Source organism: Notamacropus eugenii, chromosome 3, assembly GCF_028372415.1.
Source record: "Notamacropus eugenii isolate mMacEug1 chromosome 3, mMacEug1.pri_v2, whole genome shotgun sequence".
In the NCBI taxonomy this organism is placed as follows: domain Eukaryota; kingdom Metazoa; phylum Chordata; class Mammalia; order Diprotodontia; family Macropodidae; genus Notamacropus; species Notamacropus eugenii.
Genome location: NC_092874.1, coordinates 103,330,610 through 103,354,741, shown reverse-complemented (window position 1 = coordinate 103,354,741; position 24,132 = coordinate 103,330,610). Strand labels below are relative to the sequence as shown.

The 24,132-nt window shown below is 36.1% G+C and overlaps 1 protein-coding gene across 6 annotated transcripts in view; it reads right to left on the bottom strand.

The window, feature by feature from the left end:
* The window catches only part of TPK1 (thiamin pyrophosphokinase 1), a 463,926-nt gene that overhangs the window by 172,857 nt on the left and 266,937 nt on the right, over window positions 1-24,132 (bottom strand). For all 6 annotated transcript variants that reach the window (XM_072652445.1, XM_072652449.1, XM_072652446.1 and 3 more), the window contains one exon: window positions 200-346. In XM_072652445.1, coding sequence (XP_072508546.1) covers window positions 200-346 — 147 coding nt within the window. The remainder of the gene's footprint in view (window positions 1-199; window positions 347-24,132) is intronic.

Below are 24,132 nucleotides of genomic sequence, written 5' to 3'. Positions count from 1 at the left end.
TGTTTAATGTTCAGTGATTTAGAAGCCATTATTTTAAAAGCCTCAAGGAAGCAAGTTTTATCCATTCCTTACTCATGACCTTAATGGGCATGTCAGGTAGACTCTTTGCCTTAACGTAGCCAATGGCCAAATCATCCAATTTTGGAGTGTACTGAAAGCTTAGACTTTGTGCCCTGGGGTCATCCTTCATTCTACTTACTGGTTGAAGCAGGTAAATGAGGGAATCTGCTTGTATGATGATAACAGGCACTGGAGTGATGGTAGTTGCATGAAAAAGGGTCTCCACAGAAGCCATGATCTGGTCAAACCGTCCTGCGAGTCCACCCAAAGCCACAATCAGATCAACCTAAGCAAAGTAAAAAAAAATGCATCTGTAAACCAAATATTAAGAGACTTACCAATAATTACACAGAAAATTTAAACTACTCATTTGTTATAAGTATTAGAAATAGAAGATTATCATTATCATAGAAACATTTGCTATTAAAATATCTAACTTTAACCCACGTAAAAAAAAAATCTTAATCTTTAGTACCTATTTCTCATGTCACATTTGTCAAAATGAGCAAATATTTTAATCCTTAATTCAGGATGATTTATGTAAGGTGATCACATGAATATATCAATGTTTAAATTCAAACATTTGTTTTAAATAGTAGTAAATTAATATTTTTAAGCAGGAAATCTTAACACTTGGAGGCAAGAAGAAAAAAAAGGATCTATTTATTACCATTTATTTTTTCTTATTATATTCTTATTTAGTTTCTATAACAGGACACCTAGTGAATTCTTTAAAAACAAGTTACACCAAATTAAACTAAGTTACCTGGATTTCACCAAGGCTCTTAGGAGAGACCTGAACTGGTTGAATAAAGAGAACCCGTATGCTGACTAAATGGTCACTGTCATCATTGATGGAGATCATAAGTTCTGCAAGTCTGCATCTTTGGGACCTGATTTATTACACATCATTATCAAAGGGCACTGTTCACCATCTCACTCACTTGTTCCACTTGACACTCAGTGGAGAAAATCTCTAACAACCCATCTCTCAAGGCTACTGGTGTTGCTTCTAGACTTGGTCCTCAAAGGGGAGAAAACCTTGCAAAGAAAGAGTTTATGATCCACTCACAGAGCAGGCAAGCCAGCTTAGCTGAAGCATTTTGAGGGTGCAACAGGTGTCTGGAGGATACTACACAGGACTCAGGGTTCAAGATACCAAAGAACAGAACTGACTCACAAACCACCAGTTTTGTATCCAACAGAGCTCCCATAGCCATTATATAAGGAAACCAATCCTTATTTAGATGTGACTTGGCAATTGGTTCTGCAGGTGCTATAGTGCCACCTTGCTGTCAGCTACGTTGGCAGTTGGTTCAAGACAACTGGTAGTAGAACATACTGTCTTTCTATTAAGAAATGATAAACTCTTAACAGCAGAATGTTAGCATGAATATTCACTAATCTTTAAAGCTCAAAGAATCCCATAACTTTTCAAAATTAAATTTAATCACTATTTTTAGGAAATAGACACCATGACAAATCAGCAATATCTGTAAATCCATCCTCAAATTCCTCAGACCAGAGAACTTAAGACCCAGAAAGGAAAGTTCCTCTCACCAAATTTCTTGGCACCATATGGTTGAACATCAGAAAGACATAGATTTATCAGGGGGAATGATATCATTGTCATCAGTTTTGTTGCAGTACCTTAAAATCCACTGGGCCTTAACATGTGACCTGTAGCTAAATCCTTCTGTAAGTTTGGCCTCCCACATTATAAATTGGTCTTCTCAAGAATGGGGGCTGACTTATTATTCGTGGCCCCCGTGCTTAGCAAAATTTTCTATACATAGTAAGCACTTAGTAAATGTTTCTTTTATTTATTAATTCATCAGTGACTTGGAAGAAGACATTGATTACATGTTCAGCAAGTATGTAGATGATACAAAGCAGGGAGAGAAAGTTAACACTTTAAAAGATTTCATGAGATTGAAAATACTGATTTACAAAAAAAAGAAAAAAAGGAAGGTTTGTATGAAGAGACACAAAAAGAACAAAGCAGGACCAAAAGAACAAGTTAGACAAGAGGCCAAAAAGAGAAAATTAAGAGAGTACTAGAAAACAATAAATTTGGTTCAAAAATGGCCAAAGTTGGTTCAAGACAATTGGTATTAGAACATACTGTCTTTCTGTTAAGAAATGATAAACTCTAGGAGCAGAATGTTACATGAATATTCATTAACCTTTAAAGCTCAAAGAATCCCGTAACTTTTCAAAACAATATTTAATCACTATCTTTAGGAAATAGACATCACGATGAATCAGCAATATCTGTAAATCTGTCATCAAATTCCTCAGACCAGAGAAACCTTATAATCATTTCTCATTTCCCTACTTCATGCATTTGCAAAAGCTGATGAAATAAATTAAATCAATTACATTGACTGGAAGATCATTATAAGCGGGGAAATAGAGAGGAGAGAGGAAAAGGACACACCTTACTTCTGAATAATTGTTACAGCTTACCTACAATCAATACATAGTATTTTTAAGAAGAAGTGAACAGAAAGAAGAAAAGGAAAAAGAGATAGAAGAGAAGAGGAAAAAGTAATTAAGCAATTAATATAGACTTAGCAACACTAGGCTTTTCTTTCTAGGAGTTTAACACACGGAGCACCTAGGACTTAGAACAAAGTATTGACCCAACCCCAGAGTTTATAAAATATGTAAAAGGCCTCAGATAGTCAAGTATAAATTTAGCTCTGAGAAGGTATACACTATTAGGAATTCAGCAAATATCAGGGAGACAGAACAGCAATTAGGTTGAATTAAGAACCACTTCATTTTTCCAAACAATACTTTCTTATTTGATGAAGGCTCTGTTTTAATAACATAGGGTAAATAACTCCCTCTATTAACATAGAAAAATTTCAAAATATATTTACATAATGTGTAGTTCTAGTCTGTGATGAAAGCGAAAAAAAACAAACCAGTGATTAAGTAGAAAAGACAAAAAAAATTGGGGATCATAAGATGGACATCTTGGACTTGGCCATTATACCAGGACCAGTAGTGACTCTAAAGCAAAATACTTCCTACCCAACATCACTGTCACTCCCCTGATTCCAACTACAGATAGATCTCACTTCCATAGACCTGAAGTGAGATACATGCCCTTAACTGAAAACATTCTGTAGCCAGTTTGTTTAGCATCCAGCTCCACCCATAAATTTGGCTTCTGATTCTCAAGATTTAATCAAGGATCACCTTTCAAGTTCTAGTATAACCACTGACTTACTAGTGAGAAAACAATCTCTGCTAAAGTAGCTAAGGCATATAAAACCCTAAGTTGTATTTTATCTGTAAACTTTCCTAATTGTAAAATAAAGCTGAATTCTGGGGTCAAACATGCCTCAGCACATGACTCCCTGAATTTATTCTCTATCTCTGCCTCTACAGCCTCCAACCTCTTCTTCCAGTTGAGAAATTCTAAATTTGAACTTCCATTTGAGAAAGAACCTATGCTAGACATTCTCACTTCAAACAAGGCTCACTTCCTGACTCTCTGGACCATTCCTCAGCTTCCTTCAGTTTCATTTTGTATGTTATTTTCATCCTTCCCACTGAAATTCTGAAATATGATCTTTTTTGTCAGTATGACCTTTAAACTTTTTCAGAAAACACTTAAATAATCAATGTTTTCTATCACTCCCATCCCCAACCTGCAGAACTGCTCTGGCAAAAGCCAGGTAGCAATATATGAGGATAAGATAGTATGCCCTCATAGTAGAAAGACATTTCAGTTGGTTTTGTGGACCCAGAATATGCTCAGACAGTACCTCTGTCACCTGGACTGATTAGGAACATTTAGATTTCCACCTGGGTGGCCACAAACCTACTAAAGATTGGAATGTGTAAGTCAAATTCATATTTATAATTAGTATGATGCTATTAGCTGGAAAAAATAAAGACTTCTTTCTCTCCCCCCTCTGTTTACTAGTTCATAAATGACATACTAAATCAATCATAAATGAAACTTGGGGAAACAGCCTGCAGAGCTCCCAGATGAAGTTTCCAAATTTAAGAAAAGACTTTCATACTTTTCACAAAGAAATTCTGTAACTTTTAATTGTATCTGCTCAGTTGAATTTCCTTCCCTGTTACACAATACCAGGGCTTGCCATGTCTGTTTTCTTTACTACCCCCACCACCAGTTTCCATGTTCTGACAAAATCCTATGAAATTCGTAGGGAGAGAACATTTATTCTTAGCCAATGCAAAACATCTTGAGAAGACTTTCACTGTTACCAACTATCATTTTTCTCCCCCAGAAATACATTCAGCTCTTGATAAATACAACATTGAAAACATAGGCATTCCCCTTATGACCAAAGTTTAATAAAAAACATACATTCAATAAAGATTGCTGACCACAGACTCTGATGACTTGAGTTCAAGTCTCAGCTCCTCAACTAAAGAGTTATGTTGTTTTCAGTAAATCACTGCATGCCCATTAGCTTCAATTTCCTAATGCATAAGAGTCACTAATGATGTCTAGCCTGCCGAGCCCCAAAAGCAATGAATTAAAAGAGCTTCATAATTTTAAAATGATATGGTAATGTTAAGTGTGACTTTTCGAAAAAAAAATTACAACCCACTGGAGAGAAGAAAAGTACAATGTTGACTGAGTAAGAGACCACATCGCCCAAATAATCACTTCTTGATCATTTTTTCACACTATAAAATGTTATGGGGGAAGGTGACAGAGAGAGATCAGCAATAACAACTTAGTTACTTAGTTACCACCCAACAACAACTGAATGGATGAATGGAACCCAAGGGTGCAGACTGAAAACTCAACTTTACGAGTAGGCTGATTTTCCTAGGTTTAGTCTAACATTTCATTTGGATTAGACATAATCTAATTTGTCAAACAGACCTTCCTATTGGAGGATTTGGTTTTGTTTTTAAGCAAACCATGTGGCTGTTTTAAGCCAGAAGATGAGGTGAAGGTTAACTGTTGATCCTCTCACAGAAAAGAGTCTCAGGGCAAATTGACCATAGTAAGAGGCAAAAACATACCCTCAACTAATCTAATATCTACAACGCCATATTTGTTAAGAAGGAACAATTCTCTAAACATGCAACAGTTGGAGAGAAGCATGTAATAATTATAGTCCTAATATCTAGTGAATCAATTTATCAGGTTTTCCTAGGAAGAAGAATGGATTGAGCAGCATGAGAGTAGTTGATGCTTTGAAGGATGACATAATGAGGGAAGCTGTGGTTAAAAAAAAAAAAAAAGGAGTTGAGGTAAAAGGGAGTCCAAGGCTAACTACCTGTCTTTGCAATTTTGCTAAAAACTACTCCTCTCTAAGAGCTACAACTAACCAACCACAGAAAATCCAACCAAGCAATTTATAAGAAGAAATGTAACCAGATTGATTAAAACACTTCCCTTTAACTTTCAAAGATAAGTTCTGCACTGCACTGAGGCCTGAACTAATAATGAAATTCTCTAGTCTGATTGTTTGATGCTCCAATTTGAAGACAGAGGACCCTTCAAAGACTGAATTGAAAGAACTCTAGTATGAGTAAAAACAAGTGATCTGACAAAAGCAGTAATAGTGGAGCAAGTTTTAATAAGTCTGTAAAAGATAACCCTCTGTTACTGTTGCAAAGAACAATGGGTAATTGGAAAAATTGTGAGCCTCATCTTAAATGTAGCATTTGGTGTGGAAGAAACCAAGGAATATGGCTAGTTCTGGACAATTGGTGCAAACTGTCCTGGGGGTTGACAGTATATGACCACTAGGAACTTCATTTCACAACCAATAAGTCAAGTATGAAAAAGGTTGTATCTGGAAGCATAGATACTCTATATCTTGTGTGTATCTTGTGTTCATCCTTTGTTGCTGAGGAAGACCATGCCATCAGAGAAATGATGACATGACTTGCATCGGACTTTGTTTTGAGCGAGGGAGGGCTGTGCAAGGTCACCAGCCTCACTTTCTCCTCCCGAGCCATCTGGGTCCAGTGACCCAATATTCATCAGGATGACAGTAGATGGCCCAGGATGCAATGGGAGACCTTAGCCCCTTTAGGCAAAGCCCTGTTCAGTACTCACTTAGGGTGAGGTATGAGGCTGGGATATCACCTCTTATTTCCAGATATGTGGTGCTTCCTCTACACAAGGCAGGGGTTTAATTGATTCTCTGGAATCAACTGCTGTATCTGCAAGCTGGGATCTCACCCCCAGGACTGAGTACCAATACCAGTACTTCTTCCATACCAGTCTCCCTCCCTCCCCAACACAGGGAGTGCACTCAGTATACATAGCAATGTCCTTTAAGGCAAGGAACATGTCTTATCCAAACTTTCAATCTCTCCTAGAAGCTAACGCAGTAGATACTTAATAAAACCTTGTTTATATTATATATGTTGGTATGGCCTTTTTTTCTGATTTCTCTTAGTCTATGTACTCCAGGATAGCACAAACAGTACTTTAAAATGGAAACTTCCTTACCTACCCAATGCTTGACATGAATTATGAATAATGTAAGTATTCAACAAGTAGGATCACTGATTTCCAGATGGAAGGCACTTTAGGGGTCATTGAGTCCAACCCTTTCATTTTTCAAATGAAGTAACTGAGTCCCAGAGGGGTTCAGTGGCAGAATGGTCAATATATGTTACATGTGTTATCATGTTTGCTCCTCACCACAATCCCATGCTATTTATAATCTGGAAACTGAAGCAAACAGATTACATTGTGACTTGCCCAGGGTTCATAGAGCTAGGAAGTGTCTAAGGCCAGATTTGAACTCAGGTCTTCCCTGACTCCAGGTCGGGAATTTTATCTACAGTATCAGCTAGCTACATATAAGGGGCTTAATGTGGTGAACTGAGTGCATGCTGTGTTTGGAGACAGAAAGACACTCTGTGTTCCAATGGCAAAGGGCTTCCAGGGCTGTCAAACAAATAGGACCTGTGGAAATTCTTCCCCTACCACCTCACCCCCAGAATTTGAGTACTTTCATGCTAAACTGATTCAGATCCTACAATGGTTTATTATCAAACATAGAAAAACCAAGGTCTTTACATGTAGTTCCAAAAACCTAATGAGGAAAATAAATTTAAAATTTTAATCACAACAGTTAAGTATAAGAACACATCCAATACTTCCCAAAACTTTCCATATTTTCTAATTCTACTACTTATCTTGCTTCCTTCCCCAAATGCATCTGACTTCTCCTAGTATTATAAAGGCAGGTTACTGTAAAATTTGGTTAAGTTCAACAAACATACATTAAATATCGTTAGATACCCAGCAATGTGCCAGGTGATGGAGAGCTAATTATACTAGGACATTATATATGTCATGATCACCTAAAATGTTGCTCTTACTTTCTTGCACAGGAAGCAAAAATGGCTCCCAATTAATGACAGGCTAACATCCAAACTATACAAGTTGGCATATGAGATTTTACATTAGCTAAAATCCAATTTCTCTCTCACAACTTTCCAGCATGACCTTTATTCCATTTGTGTTGGTCAACACTTGTTCTAGATGGAAAACATGTCCTGCCTAGAGTTTACCCTAAAGCCTCCTCTCCATTCCATTAATCTCAAGATTCCATTTTCATTTCCTTAAATACTGTCTTGCTAACCTTTCTTAGAAACCTCTAACCTCTCTCTCATTACTGTCCAATATGAAGTCCACTGCATTCACTCTGATCACCACATGTTCCAATTATAAATTTGTCAAACAGTGAGTTCTTATTCCAGAAGCTGGGTTTCTTGGGTTTATCAAACAGTAGATTAGCTCTACAAAATAATTATCTGACAGTTTGATCAGCATGGCACTGAATAAGTAAATTAATTTAGGTAGAATTGTCATTTTTATTATATTGGTTTTTTTGTATATGTGCCATGTACTGCTGAGAAAAACGTATATTCCTTTCTATCCCCACTCAGTTTTCTCCAGAGATCTATCATATATCTACCTTATCCAGAGTTCTATTCACCTCCTTAACTTCTTTGTTGTTTATTTTGAGGTTAGATTTAATCAAGCTCAGAGAGAGGGAGGTTGACGTCTCCCACAAGTATAGTTCTGCTATGTATATCTTCCTGTAACTCCCTTAACTTCTCCTCTAAGAATCTGAATGCTATACCACTTGAAGCATATATGTCTAGTAATGAAATTGCTTCGTTGTCTATGGTGCCTTTTAGCAGGATATAGTTTTCTTACCTCTTTTGATTAGATCTATTTCTGCTTTTTGCTTTGTCTGAGATTAGAATTACTATTCTTGCTTTTTTTACATCAGCTGAAGCACAAAATATTCTGCTCCAACCTCTTACCTTTACCCTTTGTGTATGCCCCCATTTCAAATGTATTTCTTGTAAACAACATGCTGTTGGATTATTTTTTTTAATCCATTCTGCTATCCTCTGTTTCTTTTGCTCCAATATAGTAGAGCAAGTCTACTTCCTCTTCTTCCAAGAGGTTCCTTCTCCCAGTTTAAGAGTGGCTCTTCAAGCCCAAAAAGGTTTCACATGATTGTAGCCCCAGAGGTATGTGTATCTCTAATTCCTTTGCAACCTATGTAAGCTTAAACACTATTCAGGTCTGAGATTCAGTCTGATACTTAACTATAAAAGAAATAATGCTGCAGTTACTTCTTCTGCAGCTGCCTAACAATTAACGGACCAAATACCCAGGCATTTACCCAAATACTAGCATGTACAGACCTTAAAAAGATCTTTTTTAAAAAAAAAAAAATTAGCTATTCAATATTTGTGCTAACAAACCTATATGGAATCACTACCACACTAAGACTTCAATCTCACCTGTGTCTTACTTTGGGGATAAAAACAGCAATAAACAACAGCAAAACAACAAAAAGAACTTCAATTTGAACTAAAAAACTCTGGCTAAGTGGATAAATAAAATCTTTTTTTGGTTACTATTCATTTTTTGTTTGTTTTTGGTTTAATGATACTCTATCTTGACAAGGGACAGTGGTATAAAAATTTTTGTTAATTTAGTTAATATATGCGGCACTCAGACTCATTACAGACCAATTCTTAAGTTTTGAAATTCAGAGCAATATAAAACACTGATTATTCATTATTCCATTTTCAACTTGTTCATGTCAGGGAATGAGCTTTCTAACTGAAGCTTTCCTGTTTGGTGATTAACACACTAATGTCACACCATGCTTTTCAGTCTGCACTGAAGTAGTAGTAGTGGTAAACACAACAATAATTAGATCAGTGTAATACGTTAAGTATACAAGACAAGGCAGAGACACTGCAGTAAATGACTAAGCAAAGTAATCTACTGTTTGGTAAACTCTAGCTTCCAGGATAAGAACTCATTCTCACAATAACTCTGGGCTCTATTATTATTCCCATTTTACAATTAAGGGAACTGAAGTAGAGGTTCTTGCCCAGAATTTTTCAGATTCCCTGCTCGGTGCTACCACCAAATAGATAAAATGGAGAATAAGTGACTTGCCTAGGGTCACACAGATAATAAGTGCCTGAGGTCCTAGTTGAACTGTCCTTCTCCCAGATCTGCCTACTATTTCACTAAGCAGCTGCAGCTTATAATGGCAAATAAATATGCTTAAATGGCACCCATAAATACAGTAATGGTCTTTAATTTGCCGCTTGCAATCGTGTAAAGCAGTCAGTCATTTAATCACCAAGCAATTATAAAATCTTCACTGTGAGTGAGGCAGTCACTGAGGCAGTCACTCCAACTGACCAATTATGGCAAAAGTTGAAAAACCCACAGGTATAAGCACATTGTGTCATAAGTGAGGTGTCATTTTATTTTGTTTTACTTGCTGGATATAGCTTCAATGAGAAGCAGATTAAAGTGAACCCCTGTTTTACATTCTTTTTCTGAACTGTATACTGTTAGTTTGATAATTTTTATAATGTCTAAGAGCCATAAATAAAAAATCAAGTCAAATGCTTTTCAGTACTCAAATAATATTCATATTTTCATATTCTTGGGTTTTAGATATACAGTTCCCTAGTGACATGTGTCAGAGTGGCTTATTTGATTTTACTTTCCAATCCCTTCATCTTAGGGCAAAGTAAATATGTTAATGTGTAGAGTTCTGAGGATGAGGTATATACCAGGGCTCACCTCATTCCAACTTCCTGTACAGTGGGGTAAGCACTCTTCCCACCCATCCAAAATCAAAAAACACTAGAATTGGCCACAAAATGGCACAGAACTGTTATCGTAGAAATTTATGAGTCACAGAAAGTGGAAGATGAGTTTCCAGTTCTGAATATTCCATTTGCTACTGCTAAGACATAAAGGTCTTCTCCCAATAAGTGCATCCCTGAGCCATCCACACTCATTAACATAGCTGCTACAATGTATGAACTAGCATATATCTCTCTTTGGTTCTTTAGCCATGATATTTACTCAAAAGGTAAGTAACCAAACTCATTACAAATCAAATGTCCTTATTATTACCAATAATCATAATTCCATCTATTATCATTTCTCAAAGCAAATACCCACAGCTTACAATATTTGTGACCAAGAGATTATATATGAGAAGAAAAGGGAGGGGGAGAGGGGAATTTTATAGCCCACTAAGCAACTGTGGACAGTTTAATCTATTATACCTGCAATTACTTTCATAATCAGTCTCCAAGATAGAGCCTTCTTTACGGTGTATGCACTATCTATGTCTGGGCCATGCTGGAATTTGGAGATAAAATGGTCCCTTTCACATAAGGTCAGAATGCCTTCCTCAGTGGGGCATCTGTGCCAACGAAATCTCTAATCCTGGGTATTATGATGAAATTTTATCTGCCAAGTAAGCCATCAAACTGAGATTTCTAGTAAGTAGATAAACTTCACCCTTGTCCAGGGGCCTATAAAAGCATGCGTCTGCCCAGGCATGGATGGATTAGGTGCCATACTCTCTAAGGCAGTAGACTTTTTTTAATATATTTGTACCAACACCTCCTGAGCTGCCTCAAAGCCATGGGCTTATCTATTTTCCCTTGTTGCACAGTGTTTAAAAAAAATAAAAAGGACGACTGATGTTTCAGGAGAAAGTACAGAGGCCAAGAATTCGACTGCTCCTTTTTAAGGCATGGCCAAATGATCTAGGAATGAAACAGTCAAAGTGACTGCCTGCTGTTCTGTTTGAAGGTAAGAAATATTTCTTTACCTATTCTCTCCTTACCTCATGCTTGGTTGGCACAATTCTTGCTCTGAAGTTTGAAAAACTTAGTTTTAAATTCCATATATATCGCAAAGACAACAATAAACTGGGTAATAATGTTATCATAGCTATACACCATCTATCTTCCTTGAAGCAAGGAGTGCTTTCACATAAATTATCTCTTTTATTCCACATAATATTCCAATGCTTGTGGCGGGGGAGCAGAGGGAAACAAGTGATACAGGGAGCAAATAAGAAGGAAAGAAAGGTTGAAGAACTTGCTTAAGTGAAACAATGAATCATTTTTAAAGGTGAAGCCAGAATTCTTCATAAGCATCTATTGATATACTGCCATCAAATGAATTGTAAAGACAGTGCTTTTAATAGTTTAGCTTTCCATCAGGCTTCCTAAAATCATCAAGATTCATTGTTGTCAAGTTAAAATCCTTATGAACCTTTTCCTCAGCTTCTACTTCAGAAGTAGTTAGGTCTAGGGTCAGGATCTAGAAATGACAAAGTCCAAGAATGAGGAAAGATGAGTAAGAAGGCAGAATTTGGAGAAGGACTCAAATAGGTACACTTTCTGGAACATGTAAATGCTCCAGATTTCTAGATAATTGGTAAAAAATGTAATTTCATTAAAGTCTGGACCTTCCTGCTTGAATCTGATAGTCCTATTGACTCGAGATTAGCAATCTATCTTCAGTCAAGCCTTTATTAAGTACCCATTACATATGAGGCACCATACTAAGTATACAAAGACAAAAGACTTCAAAGAACTTATATTCCAACAAGCTTACATTATTAAAGTAATGTTGGTTCAACAATGACGTTTGCTATTAAGGAACCTTGTAGAATCAAGAAAGGTGTATGACTAAGACCTACGGATATCTTTAAAATTTAATCCGTGCTCTCAGAGTACCATTAGTGGGGGCCATAAAGAGGCCACTGGCAGAAGGCCAGTAGCAGCAGAAATTACAATAAGCAATAGAACTGGAAGTTGGAAAAAAGCATATGTGCTAAGGTCAAGGTTCCTCAGGCTTATGTTTTAGTTTGACAACTATGGCATTAGGATCTAGGGAACACCAAGCTTCTACTTCTTACCTACTACTTCATATGACATGAAAAATCAAGACTGAAATATGTTAGTGCTACTGGAAAGCCAAAGAAAAAGTATTTTCCCTCTATTTTTGAAAGAGTATGACCTCTCTGGAGGAAAAGGCACTATATGAATACCAAGAGATGCCCAGCTATAGCTGTACAGGAAAAAAAATCAATCAAGATGTAGCCTGGCTGAGTCTATGTGTCAGTTTTTATCTTTTAGACTATCAGAACACATCCTTTTCTATCATTATTTCTTCATTTAAGGGCATTTCTGCAATTGCTTTTGGTGAACATTCAGAGCAAATGAAATCCTGGAGCAAATAAAGCCACAGCACTTGGAACTGAAAACAGCATGAGATGGGGCTGCCACTTGTCATGTCTTATGGTCTTACAGGGACATCACCAAATGGAGGGTGGGGAAAAGGATAAATGTAATCCTCAGCTTTATGTATTGTTCCACTCTTTACCTTATAACTACTAACTATCTTTTCTAACCACAATCTTCAAGTCCTCTCAAAATCCTGACATAACTTTTTGAGATGCTTAGGGCATTTGCTGAATACACAAACAACCAAAAAAATTATCTTTGTGACAATGACTGCTTCCTTGCTACATGGACAAGGGCTAATGAAATGAAATGTTGACATTGTTTTGTTGCTGTTATTATTGATATTGTTTGTATATTTAAGAGAATTTATTATAACTAGAAATAATAAGTCACTGCTGGAATATAATGGCTACAATAATTTTATACACACACAGATATATAAAAAGACACATACACACATATGCAAATACAAAAAAGGACCCTCTAGAGCAGCAAATATCAAAATAAAAAAACTTAAGACTAATTTAGAAGACTAACATGAAGAAGAGTTGAATAACCTACAGTGAGATAGCCAGGAAGGTGTACAGCCAAGATGGTAGAATAAAGGCAGGGATCTGTCTGAGCTCTCTCAAATTTCCCTCCTACTTTAAAATAACACCTCAAAATGAATTCTGGAGCAACTGAACCAAAAAAGGATGGAGTAAATAATTTTCCAGCTCAAAACTACTAAGAAGGTTAGTGGAAAAGGTCTGTTTCATTGGGGTGAGAGTGGAGTACAGACTACATGAGCCATTGGGAGGCAAGGGACTGTGACTATACCTGAAAAATTTGCCTTCTTCAGTCCTAGAAGTAAACCTCAGGACAGCTGAGAAGTATATGCAAATACAATTTTGGGTAGTCAATAGCCTGAAGCATTTCTTTACCTCCCACCTACCTCCAGGATGTCCTACAACAACAAAATAACTAACACATAAGACTTCAAATTTGCAGAATCCTTAGATGGTCAAAGTATATGGACCCCACTCTCCTATTTCCTTTTTTAAGTTATATATTGTAAAATGTTATAAAAGAATATTAGCATGAACTCCTTTCCAGGTTTAAATGAATGACAAATCTTACCAGTCTTTCTTTAGTTATCAACTAAGAAATAATGCTGTGAACTGAAATCTTTTTTCATCATATTTATCAAAAGCCTAAGTAGTTTATAAATGGGAAAGATGGTCAACAAAGGGCAAGAAAAAGTTTTTGAATATTTCAGTTACCACAAGTATCTCTGGACTTCCCCTATGATTAGGAAAAAAGGGTGAATCCTAAGGCAGGGCTTCTTAATTTGGATTCTGAGAACTTTTTCCTTTTAAATATTTGGAAATATACATGTATATGTACAGATATGTATGTACATACATACACACATATTTTCTCTCCCTATTTCCTTCATCTTTCTCACCTTTGTGACTTTGTGCAGGCCTATAATTCAATGCTTCCTTTCCTCTGTCTCTTAGAATTCCTAATTTCCTCCAAAAACCTGTTCTGATACTATCTCTCCTACATGAGAGGGGAAGAAATAAAGGATTGTTCAGGTGATGTCAGGAACAGGATTTTGAATGAAAGAGCTCTAACTACAACAACCAAGTTTCCTTATTACTCTGCCATGACTGATAATCCCCTCAAACAAAACATATTTAGTGAATTATATACTCCAACTTGAAGATAAAGAGGGTATCAAATCCCAGTGCCACACTTCTGTCTTCACTAAGCAATCCATTCTTTAATTTGAATACCTGTTATTTCAATACTTAAAATATTGCTTTATTCCAACAAATTACTTTACTGTGAGGTTCAACATATCATAAAAAATCTCCCTGTATGTCTCCAGCCACTAGCACAGCACCTGGTGACATAGTATTTGACAATGTCAACTTAGAAGTTGCTGCCAGCTCCAAATCTATGATGGATTAATTGGTCCAGACTCGTGATTTCTTCAGTGCAGACAATCTCCCAGTGAAGAAAATCCCTCTATTAACGTAGACTGGCAACTATTCTGTAATTCATATGGTTTACAAATGATATCTTAGACACTGAGAAGGTAAATTACTTTCCCAAGATCAAACAACCAATTATATCCAAAGTAAAACTTGAAATCAAGCTTTCCTGCCTCTGAAGTAATTTCCATTCAAAAATAAGAAAATTGATTTGGATTTTGAAAACAAGAGTTTAATTGTGTGTCTGCTACAGTTGCTACAGATAATAAGTAGAAATATTTACTATTTTCTAAGCTTCAGTCTCAGCAAACAAAAATAAAATACTGTTATTCAGAATATTACAATAATCTTTTTCTCTAAATTTAGTAAGCCAACAACAAAAAATACTCAGAGGATTAAAGGAGAAACTTATAAACACTGAAATTTTCTTTTTTTTAAAAAGGTGTAATATTAACAAGACAATAACAAAATATATTTATTTTTGTGTTTCTTAACTCTACAATGGATTTTTTTTTCTGATAGCAAATAATATTCTTAAAGTACTTCAAAAATAAATATAAGGTTATTGTTCTCAATGAGAATCTTCCCTTCTAGTCCTCCTTTGCTGCCTCATTAGAAGGCATAGAGGGGGTCTTGAATTCCTGAAGGTCATGACAGGGAAGCACAAGCAGAGAATGATCATAGATTGACAGGATCACAATTGAGGGATCTTAAAAGCCTTCTAGCCACCATGTTAAAGATGAGGAACAGAGGCACAGAGGTCATAAGAAGCAGAGCAGGAAAGCCAACGTCTCATGCCACACACACTGTATCTCTGCACTGGCCTGGAAGCAGACCTCCTGTCTTCTCTAGATCTATTAGCCTAGCTAAGTTTAGAGGGGCTCATCATATAAAGTTGTTGGTCAAAGCAGAAACAAACTACTAAGGGAGCAGTTGGAGGAGTGGCCAAGCTGACGAAATCACAGATACTTGACACAGTAAAATATCATTCATCACTTCATTCAATATTTCTAAGTAAACGCAATTTAGAAGGAGTATTTGTTTATTCCTCTGTTATGATGTTTTAAAAGAAATTATGACACAGTAACAGTGAGAAAGACTACCTGAAACTAAAGAAAAATAAAGCTGTACCTTCTCATCAAAATCTTTAATATATCCTATTTTCACAGCTTTTAAGTGCGTTTTTTCTTTCCATCAGGGCAAAATGGTATATATCATTTCATTTAAACAAAACCCATTATTTTTATTGATAGCTGGTCATATTTTCGGGTTTAGAATCATTGCTTTTAAAATAATAACATGTTCAAAGCCAATTTGGTTACTGGCTAATTATGTAGCTAAGTTATCTAACGTTTAATGGCCTTATTTACCTCATCCGTAAAAGAACTGAAACTCACTAAGCCCTCTGGGTGCTATAATTCCATAAATACTCCAAAATAACACAGAGATATGATATTAATCAAGACCAATACAAGTGGAGTACAAGTGTCATGACACATCTTATTTATTTTGATGATTGGTATATTTAAGTGTAGACTATAATGTACCAAGTCATCAAAGTTTCTCTTCATTATTAGTTAAAACCTACATGCAATTTAATTCAACCAATAGTTATTGAGTGGCTCCTATGTTCATGACCTATGCTGTGTCAATGATTATACCATCAGTGGAAATAGAAATCTAATGGTTTCTCTTCTGAAAAATAAGCAAATCATGGAGAAGACTGATGTTTCCATCAATAATTGGGGTTTGAGGTTGCAGAGTAAGTTCTACTCTGGAAGACCCAAGACACTGTGCCTTCACTTTACCATAATGTGGTTAGAAGTACTTAATGAGTCTAAGAAGGGATACAGAAGGTTCACTTACTTTACATATGGCTAAGAGGGATAAACAAAGATATAACATTCCATATACTGACCAGTGCTTTTAATAACTTCAAATAGACATTTTACACATCAGCATATTAATCTATAAACAAGAAAATACCAATAGAGAATGAGAGAAACAGAAAAACAGAAAGGGGGAGGAAGGAGAGAAGCAGAGTGTGTGAGTGTATGTATATGTATGTATGTGTGTGTGTGTGTGTGTGTGTGTGTGTGAGTGAGAGAGAGAGAGAGAGAGAGAGAGAGAGAGAGAGAGAGAGAGAGAGAGAGAGAGAGAGAGAGAGAATGAGAGACAAAGTCCATATAAGATCAATGAAGTACAAGCTGACTTTTTGAAATCTCCAATTAAATGTTCATTTTGTTCATCTATAGGCTACCTGACACCATTTTCAAGCCATCCAAGTTTATTTCAGCTTATATATTGCTGCCAATCAAAACAGAATTAGTTTTCTTTATGTAAAAAAAAATACAGAATTATTATTTACTCAGATCCCCCCTACATGCCTCTAAATAATTCTTAAATTTCTCCCCAAGGGAAGTTGTCTTACACTGTCCAGAGTTTAAATTTGGCTTATCTGTCCTTTTCTCCTCCTCAAGTGGTGGTAAATGTCATTGTATGTGGAATGCTAGAAAATGTCTGCCTCCAGATAGTCTTCATTTATTCACTGAGTTGTTTTCTTCGTATGAAAAACACAATCTTGCTTCTAAAAAGGTGCAGATCTATTTCTACTGAACTTTTAAGCCATATCCAATAAAACAAAATACCCACTGTTACTATATGTCTGATATTGTATGCAGTGTGAGGAATAGAAATTCATAAGGTAAAATGATCTACTTTCTAGAGCCTTAATGTCTAAGAAGTCTAAGACAAGCATCTCTAATTCTTCTGACACTCCAAATACTTGAACACAGCTAACATGTCCCCTTAAAGCTACTCTTTTCCAAGTGAAACCATTCTTTCATGTAATTCACAGATATCAAGGCCACTATTCTGGTCATTCTGTCCTAAGATGGTTTCTATCTTACTAGTTTGCTTACTACTAAAAATTGACTGAAATTCTTCAGATGTGGCTTGGACACATCTTGCTATACTTTCCGTGAAGGCAGGGACCGTCTTTTCTTTGTGATTAGCAGTGACCGGCACACAGTAGGTACTCTCTAAGTCCTAGATACAAGAATTACTTAAATTTTCATTTCTTTTTTAGAAAGGGATGGCAAGGTGCCACGTGACGAGGCCATTATTTCACTAATATAAGGGGCCCTCCAGTGAAGTAACAATCTCTGCTAACAAGGATCTGCAATTTGTGGCAGTTTTAAAGAACTAACTGGAGCATGGAGAAGCTGAGTGACTTGCTGAAGGTCACACAAACAGGAAGACTTTTAGAAATGAGCCTAGCTATCTAAAAACTATGCTACAGTGACTATTATATCGTAGAATGCCATCTCTCACTTCATACATACATTTCATTACTTTTTTTTTTTTAGGTATAATGAAATGTATGTATGAAGTGAGAGATGACAGAATCTTTGGACTGGAAAGGACAAAAGAAAAATTAATGGAGAGTTCATATTCAAGTTAAATATAGACAGGGTAAGAATAGACTTAGTTGCCCTGTATAAGTTGGAGTTCAGTTACTGGCAAAGTTCTATAGCATGTTCAAAAGGGTGATAGGAAAGCACTTATCAAGTGAAGCATCAAGTCCTGCCAGACCAACTTCATTTCATGTGATTGCAAGATCAGAGAAATATTTCAGATCAACATCTCTGAATTCTGGTGAATTACTTGCCAAAATCTTTCTTGTTATCCTTGTGAATAAGGATGGAAAGATGTAGAATAGATAATAGTTGATCTGACTGAATGACCAGAATTCAAAAGCATCATTGTCAGCCACCAGGGAGGTCTCTGGTGCAGCATTACAGGAAAATCTCTTTGGCCCTATGTCATTCAATATTTTTATTAATGTATGAAAGGAAGGCCTTAAAACATTTTGTCATCAAAAATGAAAAAATAAAAAAAAAAATCTTAGAGGGGTACATAATACAGTAAATGACAAAGTCAGTATTCATCATAATACTGAATGTCTGAAAGAGGTAGTGAATACAGTAGGGTAAAATTTGAAAGGACTTATTTGTCCTTTCAACATTTGAGTTCAAAACATCAGCTGAAACGTACAGTGTAAATAAAGTGAATCAAGGCAAGATAACAGGTCATATGAAGCCTTTATCAAACTACAAGCTCAATTTGAGTTGACAGTATAAGATGACTTCCAAAAAAGGAAATCTAAATTTAGCCTCTATTAATAGACATAATCTCCAGATTGGAGGAAATAATCAACGGATGTCCTCTCCCTTGGTCTCATCAGACTCCATCTGGTGTGTTGTATTTGTCTCTGGGCAACACATTGCTGTGCTAGAAAAGTATGGAGGACAGTGACTAGGAAATACAAAGTGCCAAGATCAAGTCCCAGTATGGGTGTAAGGAAGTAGAAAAGTTTTACCTGAATGAGAGGGGAAACTCATAGGAGAGTACAAGTATTTGAAGAGCTATAACGGAAAGGTATTATAGTTATTCTCTTTGGTCCAGGTCCAGGTAATACCAAGCAGGAAAGACAACAGAATACAGGCCTCAAATATTCAAATTAACATGCAGTGTCATCGATTTGGAAGGTTCATTTAACAACAAAGAGAGTTAAGACATCAATACCTGGCCATCCTATGGGACTCTTGTTCATGTTCTCCCAAAAATACACCATAAAGCGTTCAATTGTTATAGCCTGCTCACAAACACAATGCACCTTGCCACACTCTGTGACACAATCATCCTTAGTTCTTTCAAAGGAGCAGTAGACCATAACTTTTTGCCATACAGTAACACTGGTAAAATGTTGATATTGAGAGAGATGAACCTTTCTGAATACTAGCCAGGTAAAATGTGGACTGAATTCTTGAGCCATAGAGCAAACTATAAAATACAGGAAAAAATCAAAATGGGCCTCAAGTCTAAGTGGTTTCTGCCTTCTTCTTCTGCATTGACAGTAGTAGAAGACTGGCAGAAAAGAGGAAAGATAGTAAGATTTCCAGAGCTTTTAGACCACCTAAAAAAATAGGCCATCTATGGGCACTCTAAATATCAGAGGCTTGTCCAGTGACTAACAACTAGACATTCTACTGAAGGAACTGAACTGCTTCAGTCTTAACATTCTTGCATGAATGAAAAAAAAGAAGTTGCTTCTAAAAGGAAGAAGGCTCACAACTTCTCTTTGGAGATGAAAATACAACAGTTGGAAAAGCTATTCATTCAAAGACAAAAAATATCCTTTCATGGCATAAGTCACTTCATACTGAAGAGTTCATGGTAACCATCTGCAAAAACATTACCATTACCATGAAAATAATATCAAGTTACATGTCAATATTTGTTGCAGATGAAGATGAGACAAAAGCTACATCCCATTTTAAGGAATGTTGACAATAGGGGCCAATGATATTTGTATTTTCTGTGAGACCTATGGTGTTTATTGAACTTCCATGAGTTTAACATGGAATGGCCTAACAGATTCCAGAGGACCACATTTTGGTTAGTAGGTAGACAGGTTTTTGTTTGCTTTTTTCCCTAAGACAGTTCTTCAGGTGGAGGGAATTAAATGAATTCTAAGACAGGAATGATGATTCTGGGGTATTTATATAATTATTTTTATATGGGGAGCTACATCAAAGATGGGAATTGAGCAGACTTTAATGAGATCAGAAGTATGAAAACAGGAATAACCTCAAGGACACATTCAGCACTCTCTCCATATATATAATCCTGGAAAATGGAGACAAAAAAGGGAGAAGGCAGGGATAAAATGAAAACGCAGCATGCATCTAAATCAGATGAGAGCAATTGGGAGAGCCACAGTTAGAACTCCCTTTCTTGGAAGGATACAACTAGAAGTCTAGGAAAAGGACTTTCAGTAGCCTTGAGTCTATGAATATATGAGAAAACCAACTCTGGAGAACTGCAAGGTTTATATATTATATTTCTTCAGCATAAATCAGGTTACAGAATAAAACAGGGCCTCTCTGAACAAAAATTAATCAACAAACATTTTATTTATTAAGTTTTGCCAAGTGTCAAGTAATGTTCTAAGTGCCATTCCTTTCCCAGGACATATTTTTGGGCTTTCAGTTAAGACTATGTTCAGCACATAGGATACTATGGTAATTTTACATTCAACCAAGAGAGTAAGGCATCCAGAAGCAAATTTAGAATTATTCCATTGCATGATACAAAGATTTAACAGTACATAGTCCTTACTTGCATATAGCTTACAAACTTGGTGAAAGGAACATTTACCCATGGACACCTAGTATCAACAAGGTAGGAAGAGGTAAATGAAAGGTCTAGACAACTTCAAATAAGACTTTAAGGAGGGGGAGATCAACTAAAAGTGATCTCTTCCTTAGAGATCAGCAAAGAATTCCTGGAAGAGGAGATAGCTGAATTGAGCTCAATGAAGAGTGCCATTTTGACAAGTGGAGAAATGGATGGAATTCAGACACCTGGCACAGGCTACAGAAAATGGGATCACACAATCCAACTGGAATAGGGACAAGATAAAGGCAATTAGAATGGAATAAGGATAAAGAGGGATGCTGGAGTCAGGCCAAGTTCGTCTTTTAAATGACAAGCTAATAAGTTCAGGAATAGAGATACCTTATAGACATCTAAATTTCTGCTTCAACTTAAAAATAAAATAAATAGCTCAGGTTTTTGGAAATTTAAGGAAACATTCTTCTAAGTTTTAGACTGGTCTTTGTTTTTATCTCAAGTATGTACCAAAGCATACAAACATGCATATATCCTTTAAAGATTCAGTCATATCAGCATCTACACAGATACTGCGTTATTTATGTAGGTGTTAAAGATAAACAACATAAGAACATGAAAGTAGAGCAACTCTAAACTGAAAAAGTCCCCAGTATCAGAGAACTATTTTGCGAGAGAATAAAAGCTGAGAATCATCATATGTCCAAGAAACAAGCAAGACAATGTGATAAGCAAAAAATAGAATGAATTTAAATTGATATTTTTTTAAAATTTTGGTCAAAGCATTACTGAAAAATGATGCTATTTATACCACAAATGCTATAAGGAATTTGAGGAAACTGTGTTTTTGATATTTAAACTCCACTCCTTGTTAATATGTTCTTGTCAGGAGGAGGACTATGTAGCTGTTACAATATACCTCCATATGTGCTCCAGGTATTGTCCTTCTATAAATATACCAGCAGTTAGAATATAGGCAAAGCTAGTATAGTTTGCAAAGCTTGTAAACTTACACTTTATACCCTTCTCTCCAATTACATAATTGCCCCACTAGATGAAGCTGTGATGTTTGAGATACATTTCTGAGTAATTAACCATTCCATTAATATTGCAAGCAATAATTAATAAAAGGGTTCAGTGACCCTCTTGAATGCCAAAGACCCCTATGGAACCCACACAACACTTATACGTCCTTGGGGGAGTGATTGTTCCTAAGGATGGAAATCAATTCTGACTGTTTAACAATTAAGGAAAGAGTGAATATTATAATGAGAGGTGGATCTATGCAAATGAGGGTCTGGGGGACTGATTTTGATTATGCCATTTATTTCCAAACAACCTTCAGCCTTGAGAAATGTAATCAAAGAATTTCCTCCCACCCAAATCTGAGCAGAACACAACAGGTAGGAAATAAGGTACAGGTACGGAAAAGTTTTGGCAGATGCCATTAATGTCCTTCAAAGGTTGGTCTTCAAACAAGGAAATAGTACAGAGGAGAAAACCCTGGATCTCCCCAGTAATCAGTCATCAATTTTCATTTCTCTCAAAGCCTATATCAGCTCTCAGCTAAACTATTATTAAGGCCTTCCTAACTAAAACCTCAGCTTCCAGGCTCCACCTCCACTAATTCAACCTCCACAAGGTCATAAAAATAATATCCCCCAAGCATAAATCGGATCATGCCATGCATCCAGGCAAGACCCTTCAAGGGCCATCCATTACTTCTTAGATAAAATATAAACTTCTCAGTTTGAATTCAAAGCCCCTCACCATCTGGATATAGTTAATCTTTACCTTAATAAATTTTACTACCCATCACTTCACTTCATGGACTCTGTTCTCCAGCTATACTGGACATCTTATTATTCCTCTGTGCTTTAGGAAAGATACCTCAAAGGCTTGAATGCTCCTCTTGCAATTTCTCGCATCCTTCATGCCTCACCTCATGTGTCATCTCTTGCATATAAACTTTTCTCATCTCCTGAGTTGCTAGTAGTTAAGTGTACAAATGTTGTATCTGCCCCTAACACCAGAAAAAAGTAAATTCCTTAAGGATAAGGACTATGTTCATTTGAAAGGCTGTTCCTCCTTGCCTCTATCTCTTGGCTTTCCTGATTTCCGTCAAGACCCAGTTCAGATCCCATATTCATCAAGAGACATTTCTAGGTGCCCCTCCACTCTACTGCTAATGCCTCTCTGAGATACCCTAGTACAAAGATATCCCATATGTACTTCAATATACACAGTTGTTGACAACTAGTTCCCACATTAGGATATGGGCTTTGTGAGGTCAATGATTACTGTTGTCTTTCTTTCTACCTCCAGTGCCTGGACCAGTAGTATGTATTTAATAAATGCTTATTGATTTAAGTACCTGATATTGAGTCATGCCCAATGTAGGTGCTTAATAAATGTTTCCTGGTCAATATTTCATGTTAACTCACTCAACAAGTAAAAATAATTAGGTACATAATGTGCAAGGTACTGTGCAAATCTGGGGATAAAAATTAAAAACAAAGAAAAAATGAAGTATGGTCTCTGGGTGCCAAAAGAGTATAACAGGTGAAAATGTGAAGTATGTGAAAATAGCTTTAATACAAATAAGAGTGTATCACTAATCTTATCACCCTATCCCTAACTAGCTACTCTTTCTCTTGACACATTGCGGAATTTGGCATTTGCCAATGATCTGTCCTCTTCCTCCATACTCCTCTCCTAAGCAATTTTATACACTTCCATGTATGTATCATTACACATGGATGACATAAGGATACAATATACAACTTCAAATGAGTCAACAGAAGATAACAGTCAATGAAAAATGAATTTCCATCATGGTAATTTTTTAATAAGGTTCTTGTTCTACTTTTCTTATGTATTTCTTAATTACATTTGCTTTTTTCCTCTGACTCTCTGATGGCTTTCCCTTTGCAAGGGAAAGATTCATCTCCCAATCAGTGTGGCATGTGAAGGCATAGCACTGACAACAGAACCATGCTTCTAAATGATGTCATTATTCACCTCAAATATACATCATTTGAACAAGTGAAAAGCATCAATGATACAATAAGTTTTTTAAAAATAAATACAATAAGGTTTTTTTTTAAATAGACATAAGTTTTAAAAATATACATGCATAACTGATGAGGATGCCAAACCCAAATCACTCCTGGGTATCCTAGGCAATTATTAGTGTATATCAACAAAAAATCTGCAGCAAATAAATAAGTAAATGTATGAAAAACTGGCATGAATTCATTTGTCTAGATGTCTTGGGAAAGTTCATTTGAGATAAGTATGAATGTTTCTTAATGAA